Source organism: Esox lucius, chromosome 19 (genome assembly GCF_011004845.1).
Source record: "Esox lucius isolate fEsoLuc1 chromosome 19, fEsoLuc1.pri, whole genome shotgun sequence".
NCBI lineage: Eukaryota > Metazoa > Chordata > Actinopteri > Esociformes > Esocidae > Esox > Esox lucius.
This window is the reverse complement of record NC_047587.1, coordinates 688,113-697,468: the sequence shown is the minus strand read 5'-3', so window position 1 is coordinate 697,468 and position 9,356 is coordinate 688,113. Positions and strand designations below refer to the sequence as shown.

The 9,356-nt window shown below is 43.7% G+C and overlaps 1 protein-coding gene across 3 annotated transcripts; it reads left to right on the top strand.

Moving 5' to 3' along the window:
- Positions 1–1,793: 1,793 nt before the first annotated feature.
- Positions 1,794–9,288, top strand: dnaja (DnaJ heat shock protein family (Hsp40) member A). Of its 3 annotated transcripts, XM_034288323.1 has the most exons (8): positions 1,794–2,248; positions 2,498–2,643; positions 3,392–3,572; positions 5,005–5,109; positions 5,207–5,434; positions 6,595–6,825; positions 8,287–8,387; positions 8,534–9,288. In XM_034288323.1, the coding sequence occupies exons 2-8, from the start codon at positions 2,512–2,514 to the stop codon at positions 8,759–8,761; spliced, it is 1,206 nt and encodes a 401-aa protein (XP_034144214.1). In that variant the 5' UTR covers positions 1,794–2,248; positions 2,498–2,511; the 3' UTR covers positions 8,762–9,288. The 3 variants fall into 3 exon arrangements, 2 of the variants coding, with proteins under 2 accessions (XP_034144214.1, XP_034144215.1); XR_004574803.1 differs by lacking the exons at positions 8,287–8,387; positions 8,534–9,288 and adding an exon at positions 8,068–8,274 and having other exon boundaries at positions 2,496–2,643; positions 6,595–8,013; XM_034288324.1 differs by lacking the exons at positions 8,287–8,387; positions 8,534–9,288 and having other exon boundaries at positions 2,496–2,643; positions 6,595–8,274.
- Positions 9,289–9,356: the final 68 nt, after the last annotated feature.

The window sequence follows — 9,356 nt, the reverse complement described above, 5'->3', positions numbered from 1 at the left end:
ACTTTTGAGCACAACTGTACATATTTATATGAAATTTTTAGGGTGTAGTTTAGTCATGTTTTATGTGTTGTGTATGAAGAATACTTTTTATTAGCAACTTAGCTAGCGTGTTCTACAGCTACCGTCATTGACTGCTAGCTAATGTTGCCCTATTCTCGCTCTCCTATTATACCTGTTTCTTGCGATCGGAGAACTAAACCCTCTAAAGCTCAAAATGTAAATGCCCTGGGAAATAACGGTATGTTTTGCTATTAAATATACCCTTTCAGCTAGCCCACCGCCAATTTTAATAGAACTGTATGAAGTTAAAAAATGTATATATATTTTAAACATTTTATGTATGAAAATTGTTTTAGACTGGTTGGAAATCGTGAAGGAATGAAAATGACCTACATCTTTCTAGTAGACACTTAAAACAGCTATATGTACCCTTTAAGACTGTGGTGAAGTTAGTTTTAGATTGGACATTTGACAGACATTCGGCTCTTCAAATCTTAATAGCTCTTTAACGAAGTATTCATGTAATCCATTATTGGTCTCATTGTGACAAAAAAAAACTGAGGAACAAGACATTCTGATACATTTTCAAACTTCAGATTTTGAAGAAATAAAAGGTGTGCATTGTTCCTCACCCTCCCCTGATTAAGAATATGTACTTTTTATTATCATGGCATATCTAATGTTGGAGCTATTGAAACTAGAAGTTTGAAGAAGAGGGCTGCATTTGTACACACTTTTAACGCTCCCACAACCAGCACCCGCAGGAGATCGCTTCCTTTTCGGTTTCGGCTCTGATACTTAGCGGTTTGTTCTCCATGGCTCGCTAACTTTATGCTTGGTTAAAATATGGATAAATAAGGTCTGTGCAACAACCTTTGATTTCCATACAAAATGTATTTAGGATTTTAAAATATTCCTTACATTTTGAGAAATTATTTCATAAAAACTTCTTCATACATTCTCTAATACATTTAATTATATTGTAACACCCCTGGTCGGGATGCTAAATCAGGAGCCGGAGTCAGAGGTAAAGAATGCCAGGTAGAATTTATTAACCCTAACAAGACAGCTGTGTGGCCACTGTCTACGCCCAACAATACCTGTTAACACACAGGTTCTTTACAAACCCTCTTCTTAGATCTGTAGCTAGCTAAGACAAGTACACCTGTCACGGTCCTCTATCACACACAGGAGTGGAGCCACGAGAGAGAGAGAGCTTCCCAAAACCCCACCTTATATAAGCTATGGCCTGAGACCCCTGGACCCGCCCCTGCTGTCCCCAAGTCCCCCAGAGATGCCCTCCTCACTGCGGGACGTCCCACCAGGTAAACCAGCCCCACCTAACTGTCAGGCCCCACCCCCTAATGAAGCATAACTGACCAACTTAGAACTTTAAATGAACACAGGGTCGCTACAATATTTACATTGTTCCGGAGCCCGCGTCTCTAACCACTATGCTATTTAACAAAGGGTAGTAAGTCAGTCAGTGACATTTGGCCGGCTCCGCTCACACGGACCGCAAAAAGAATGTACACGTGAATTGCATGACGACAATTCATTTTCAAGTGCTGATTGGTTAATAAGCTTATTTCACGCTAAATAATGTTATTTAACACATCAAACAGTGTTATTTAATGTGTTCATTTTCTCATGCAAAGACCCAAACAGCGTTCCATAATTTTCAATGTTAGAATTTGGAAGCAGTGAATGTGTGGATATGAAACCAACTTTACCTCGGTCAACTACCATTAGCTGGGTGTACATGAACTGTACAATTTCTATTCCTTGATTGCAGATCCCGCTATTATGTAGATTTAATCAGCCTTTTTGCTGGTGATAGTCTAATTGTTTAGGATTCGCCTGCATTTCATAACAAGTTTGCTCAATGAAAGTCAATCATTATATCCACAATTGTATGGTATTTAGCCGTGTGAAGTAGGGGTGCAGAGGGTGCTGCAAATTCTCGCGGATTTTGTGTACAACATCATCATTAATACTCGAGGCTCGTACGCATTTTAAGGATTTATACACCCCGGCCCGAGACCAACAGAGAATACGTAAGGAATTGATTGACAGGACCTGATACAGTTTCTAGACTCGTCCAGGCGAGGGCAACGAAACATCCGGCGTCACGGCGAGGAGCTCCAGAAAGTTCTGTCAGTCAGCCTGCCGCTGGGGTATATAAAGAACCATCGTCTCTCTTAGAGACAGAGTACAATTTGCGCTGTAATCGACAGCAACGGAACAGGTAAACAGATATAATTTTTATCTTCTATTGTTCAATGTGTGTTTTATAAAAATACGTGGATAAATAGCCTACCAGACAACAGCGAGGTAGCATCGACAGAAGAGATTATTGTTATACATTTGCTAGAACATGTGGCTCTGTGGAACTTTGCTAGTGAATACTTACTTAACATTAACACTTAACATTAATATTGTAGCCAATATAACATACTCGTCGTTTTTTAGACTAATTATGTCCTTTCTTTAAGAGATCCTGCTACGAAGATGGTTAAAGAGACGGGCTTCTACGACGTTTTAGGTGTGAGTCCTAAAGCCTCACCAGACGAAATTAAAAAAGCATACAGAAAACTGGCTCTGAAATACCACCCGGACAAGAACCCGAATGAAGGGGAAAAGGTAGGTAACTGTCTGTAAACAGGTTATACATGGTCATCTTGGGCTGGGTGTATGTTTTCAACAACCAAACAAGGTTGAATGTTTTCTACGACTTGACAGGGACAGAATGTGAGCAAGGAACTTTCTGGAATGACCTCGTATGATGTATGTGTGGGTTGTACTGCCCTCACTGTATTCGATTCAGTTCAGGTCTAAGCTGATTAAAACTACTGTTTTCGTTTTATTTCCGTAACATTAATCAAGCTAAGATAGACCACTCAGTAGCAATTGCCACGGTTTTCCAGGAGCTGATGGCTGCGGTCTGAAAATAACCCGCACCTGCTGCTTCCCTCGTCAGTTTTCTGTGGCCGTAATTAGCCAGGAGCCTTAACTGTGCTCTTTCAGTAGGGCATCTTTTCTATAGAGAAACCAGTTTAGTAAGCAACTTAGCTGAATTGGGAGTGAAACAGAAAAATTATTAAGGTCCACACTATGATTGGTTTTAACATCCATTTCATCTTTATTGTTGCAGTTGAAAACAACTGCTTTAAAACGGGGCTAAAAGATTGGCATGCCATTTGTTATTAGGTACTATAAGCATCAAACTCATATGTTTACATAACTGTTCACACTCTGGTATTTACATCATATAAAATGGTCTATTTCAGTATCTACATCATATAAATCTCCCACCAGTATAGTTCAGTGTATACAAGATTTAAATCTGTCCTCTCTGGTTTGGTATTTACATTACTAATCTGTCCTCTAGTTCAAGCTGATATCTCAGGCCTATGAGGTTCTGTCGGACCCTAAAAAGAGGGACCTGTATGACCAGGGAGGAGAGCAGGCCATCAAGGAGGGGGGCATGGGCGGTGGAGGTTCCCCTATGGACATATTCAACATGTTCTTTGGAGGTGGAGGCCGGATGCACCAGCAAAGGGAGCGGAGAGGTGACACATCTAGCCACGATCACAGTACACACACATTCATTAGGAGAGGTGACACGTCCAGCCACGATCACAGTACACACACATTCATTAGGAGAGGTGACACATCTAGCCACGATCACAGTACACACACATTCATTAGGAGAGGTGACACGTCCAGCCACGATCACAGTACACACACATTCATTAGGAGAGGTGACACATCTAGCCACGATCACAGTACACACACATTCATTAGGAGAGGTGACACTTCCAGCCACGATCACAGTACACACACATTCATTAGGAGAGGTGACACGTCTAGCCACGATCACAGTACACACACATTCATTAGGAGAGGTGACACGTCCAGCCACGATCACAGTACACACACATTCATTAGGAGAGGTGACACGTCCAGCCACGATCACAGTACACACACATTCATTAGGAGAGGTGACACGTCCAGCCACGATCACAGTACACACACATTCATTAGGAGAGGTGACACGTCCAGCCACGATCACAGTACACACACATTCATTAGGAGAGGTGACACGTCCAGCCACGATCACAGTACACACACATTCATTAGGAGAGGTGACACGTCCAGCCACGATCACAGTACACACACATTCATTAGGAGAGGTGACACGTCCAGCCACGATCACAGTACACACACATTCATTAGGAGAGGTGACACGTCCAGCCACGATCACAGTACACACACATTCATTAGGAGAGGTGACACGTCCAGCCACGATCACAGTACACACACATTCATTAGGAGAGGTGACACGTCCAGCCACGATCACAGTACACACACATTCATTAGGAGAGGTGACACGTCCAGCCACGATCACAGTACACACACATTCATTAGGAGAGGTGACACGTCCAGCCACGATCACAGTACACACACATTCATTAGGAGAGGTGACACGTCCAGCCACGATCACAGTACACACACATTCATTAGGAGAGGTGACACGTCCAGCCACGATCACAGTACACACACATTCATTAGGAGAGGTGACACGTCCAGCCACGATCACAGTACACACACATTCATTAGGAGAGGTGACACGTCCAGCCACGATCACAGTACACACACATTCATTAGGAGAGGTGACACGTCCAGCCACGATCACAGTACACACACATTCATTAGGAGAGGTGACACGTCCAGCCACGATCACAGTACACACACATTCATTAGGAGAGGTGACACGTCCAGCCACGATCACAGTACACACACATTCATTAGGAGAGGTGACACGTCTAACTGCTGTCATTGGATTAAGTCTTGAGAAGTCATTGGAATTACTTAGTCCAGTGACACGTGTTTTCGGTAAAATGTAGGACCAACTAGTTTAAGTTGCACTGGATAAGAGAACCTGCTTAATGACTTAAATGTCAGTGGTTCAGGTAAGAACTTGTTTTGTGTGTTCTTCAGGTAAGAACGTGGTCCATCAGCTCACTGTGACTCTGGAGGAGCTGTACAATGGAACCAAGAGGAAACTTGCACTGCAGAAAAACGTCATCTGTGAAAAATGTGAAGGTACATTGAGATCTCAAAACAAACCGTGGCAGTGTGTTCCCAGACATTGTCCTGAATAGCAGCTGTGAAGTCCCTGGTTCTTCCTGCTCTACAACAGGTTACGGTGGCAAGAAGGGCACACTGCAGACCTGTGGCTCCTGTAAGGGGAGAGGAGTGGAGATCAAGGTGCAGCAGATTGGACCAGGGATGATCCAGCAGATCCAGACTATGTGTTCAGAATGCCACGGGGAGGGCGAACGCTTCAGTGCGAAAGACAGGTGCAAGAACTGCAATGGACACAAAGTGGAGCGCAAGAAGAAGATTCTAGAGGTTCACATTGACAAAGGTGTGTTTGGCTTCCTCTCCTTTTTAGATTCTTTAATATTTTTTTTAAATACATTTTTACACTAGAATCAACATCCCTGCTAAAATGTTTCCCCTACAGTAACCTTAAACTCCCAGGACTTAAATATAAGAAGGTTTATACTAATACTAGGATATATTAGCAACAGTGCCCTCTACTTATGAGCAGGAATTAGGACTGAGAACTACAACTCCCTCTAGCTGTGGGCAGGCGTCAGGACTGAGAACTACAACTCCCTCTAGCTGTGGGCAGGCGTCAGGACTGATAGAACTAAAGCTTTTGGAAAAGAAGGCCTGTGTCTTTGTGTGTAGTTCAGAGGATGGGGCATGGTGTCTGCCAGCAGGGCTTGCAACTATCCTTTTTCATCACTGTCACGGCATTGTCCCAAAATGCAAACTTAATTTATTTCTGACACAGACAGTTGACGTTACATAAAACAAATTTGTTTAGTTATTTAATTTATTAATTGAACTTAAACAACATAAAATTCCATGGAGATGATGTTGAGATTCTATTCCACCACTAGCTGCCCAGTTAAAGAACATAACACCACCATATATTAAAAAGCATGTGTTCCCCAGACTTCACTTTCTCTGCTTCACCCACATTTACATCCTATAGTAACTAAAAATAACATCAGCCAGCATAATATGTAATTACCTGATCATAGCTCAAATGTTTCTATACACTTGGGCGTTCTAATTTGCATTCTAATATGCTTAAATGCCCAACATGAAACCTGAATGTTTTACATTGCCCATTGCCAAAATCTGACCTTAAAAAAGCAGATTATTTTGAAGAGTTCCTGATCTACTGTTAAAACCTGCATTTCTTTCCTATTTGATTTACAAAATGTTTAATGGACTGTCCCAAGGCAGTAAGGCACAGTCCAATAGTTGCATCTTTCCTCTTTCAGTGTTATGTTTTCATTAGCTAGTCTGTATGTCCATCTGTCACATTACAAAAACCGCTCGCATCAAGTGCGCATTTGAGAATGGTGTTCCAGAAATATATTTGTATTTGTCATCAGGATGACTGGACCCCACTAAATTCAAGCCCTGCCTAGCAGGTGTTGGGTTCGATTCCCACGGGGAGAATAAGAGCGTCTGCTCAATGACCTGACATTGCCTTATGTCCTGCAGGTATGAAGGACGGTCAGAAGGTAGTATTCCATGGGGAGGGGGACCAGGAACCTGGTCTGGAACCAGGTGATGTAATCATCGTGCTGGACCAGCAGGAACACCCGGTGTACCAGCGGCAGGATGACAACCTCTACATGAAGATTGAAATCCGACTGGTGGAAGCCCTCTGTGGCTTTAAGAAGACCATCCGCACTCTAGACGGCAGGATGCTCATCATCAACTCACCTCCAGGTAATACAGTCAGGTCTTGACAATAACCATGGCCCCAGGTCAACTCACCTCCAGGTAATACAGTCAGGTCTTGACAATAACCATGGCCCCAGGTCAACTCACCTCCAGGTAATACAGTCAGGTCTTGACAATAACCATGGCCCCAGGTCAACTCACCTCCAGGTAATACAGTCAGGTCTTGACAATAACCATGGCCCCAGGTCAACTCACCTCCAGGTAATACAGTCAGGTCTTGACAATAACCATGGCCCCAGGTCAACTCACCTCCAGGTAATACAGTCAGGTCTTGACAATAACCATGGCCCCAGGTCAACTCACCTCCAGGTAATACAGTCAGGTCTTGACAATAACCATGGCCCCAGGTCAACTCACCTCCAGGTAATACAGTCAGGTCTTGACAATAACCATGGCCCCAGGTCAACTCACCTCCAGGTAATACAGTCAGGTCTTGACAATAACCATGGCCCCAGGCCAACTCACCTCCAGGTAATACAGTCAGGTCTTGACAATAACCATGGCCCCAGGTCAACTCACCTCCAGGTAATACAGTCAGGTCTTGACAATAACCATGGCCCCAGGTCAACTCACCTCCAGGTAATACAGTCAGGTCTTGACAATAACCATGGCCCCAGGTCAACTCACCTCCAGGTAATACAGTCAGGTCTTGACAATAACCATGGCCCCAGGCCAACTCACCTCCAGGTAATACAGTCAGGTCTTGACAATAACCATGGCCCCAGGTCAACTCACCTCCAGGTAATACAGTCAGGTCTTGACAATAACCATGGCCCCAGGTCAACTCACCTCCAGGTAATACAGTCAGGTCTTGACAATAACCATGGCCCCAGGTCAACTCACCTCCAGGTAATACAGTCAGGTCTTGACAATAACCATGGCCCCAGGTCAACTCACCTCCAGGTAATACAGTCAGGTCTTGACAATAACCATGGCCCCAGGCCAACTCACCTCCAGGTAATACAGTCAGGTCTTGACAATAACCATGGCCCCAGGACAACTCACCTCCAGGTAATACAGTCAGGTCTTGACAATAACCATGGCCCCAGGTCAACTCACCTCCAGGTAATACAGTCAGGTCTTGACAATAACCATGGCCCCAGGTCAACTCACCTCCAGGTAATACAGTCAGGTCTTGACAATAACCATGGCCCCAGGCCAACTCACCTCCAGGTAATACAGTCAGGTCTTGACAATAACCATGGCCCCAGGCCAACTCACCTCCAGGACTAGTTTTATTAGTCCAAGTCAGGACTAATAAAACTAACAACTCACTGTCCCAATTGGGCCATTAGAAAATAATGGAGAACTTGACATCCTCTGGTTGTTTCGTAATCTGGCACACAAATAACTACCTGGCAGCTCTTTCTGCGTACTGTCGGCCAGTCAATAGTTGAGCAGTGATGTGACGTGATTGTTTTTCAGTAATCGTCTCTCTGTTTGCAGGTAAAGTGATAAAGGCCAATGATACAAGATGTGTCCTTAATGAAGGAATGCCCATCCACAGAGACCCTTTTGACAGAGGACAGCTCATCATTCAGTTTCTGGTTAGTGGACAGTACTGATTATATACCAAACTGATACAGGTTAGATAGAACTACTTCTAGGGCATTATGTAGGAAGTCGAGGGTCATTGGAGGCTAAAGGCTGGCCTGACCATGTGATGCAAGCCTGTACCTCACCTCCCATTCAGGTGGAGTTCCCAGAGAAGCACTGGTTGCCTGAGCACCTCCTTCCCCAGCTGGAGGCGCTGCTCCCCCCCAGAGACGAGCCCCTGATAACAGACGACATGGAGGAGGTGGACCTTGAGGAGATAGACGGGAGCTACACCAAACAGAGGAGTGGGCGAGGGAAGCCCTCCTTTGATGATATTGATGAGGATGAGGGGACCAGCCATGGGGTACAGTGTCAGCAGCAGTAGAATGGAGAAGGAATGTTCCTGATTTCTGAACCTATTCTACAATGAACTTGTATTAAATTAAATCGCATTGTTTCTAAAGATAGGGTTTGATCAAGCCTTATCTGGTCCATTTGCTTTAGGTAAACAAAGTAACCCTTCACAAATCGACTGTACATAAATACTATGTCATTAGTTCACTAGATCATATGACAAACCTGTCATTTTCTGCACTGTGTATCTTTGTGCGTAACGTGTGTTCTGCCTTTTATTATGGATCTGTTCATGAGAGATACTGCTAACCTGGTTCCAGATGTTTGTGCTCTTTCAAATGCCAGTGCTCATTGGTAAGCAAAAGCCAGTTTGGGAGGATCATTTGGCATGAATACTATGGCACAGGAAGTGTTTGATTTAAATGTTTTACAAAGGCCCAATACGCAGAAGTACTGTATGCTTTCTATGAAGGTGATGTTACTCTCTCATGGCAGACATTTCAGTCTTGGAATATTTATTCTTACACAAATAAATTGCCTTTTCATTTTCAAAAACGATGACAATCTTTTTTGTGCTACATTGGTTAGTGTGATTTTAAATATTTCTCTACACAATAAAATGAAGT

Bases quoted from the DNA above. Each gene is read 5' to 3' on its own strand.
- dnaja (XM_034288323.1), top strand. From the start codon at position 2,512: ATGGTTAAAGAGACGGGCTTCTACGACGTTTTAGGTGTGAGTCCTAAA. The intron at 5,110-5,206 runs GTACATTGAGAT...GCTCTACAACAG, and splicing joins CATCTGTGAAAAATGTGAAG to GTTACGGTGGCAAGAAGGGC. The intron at 5,435-6,594 runs GTGTGTTTGGCT...TATGTCCTGCAG, and splicing joins AGAGGTTCACATTGACAAAG to GTATGAAGGACGGTCAGAAG.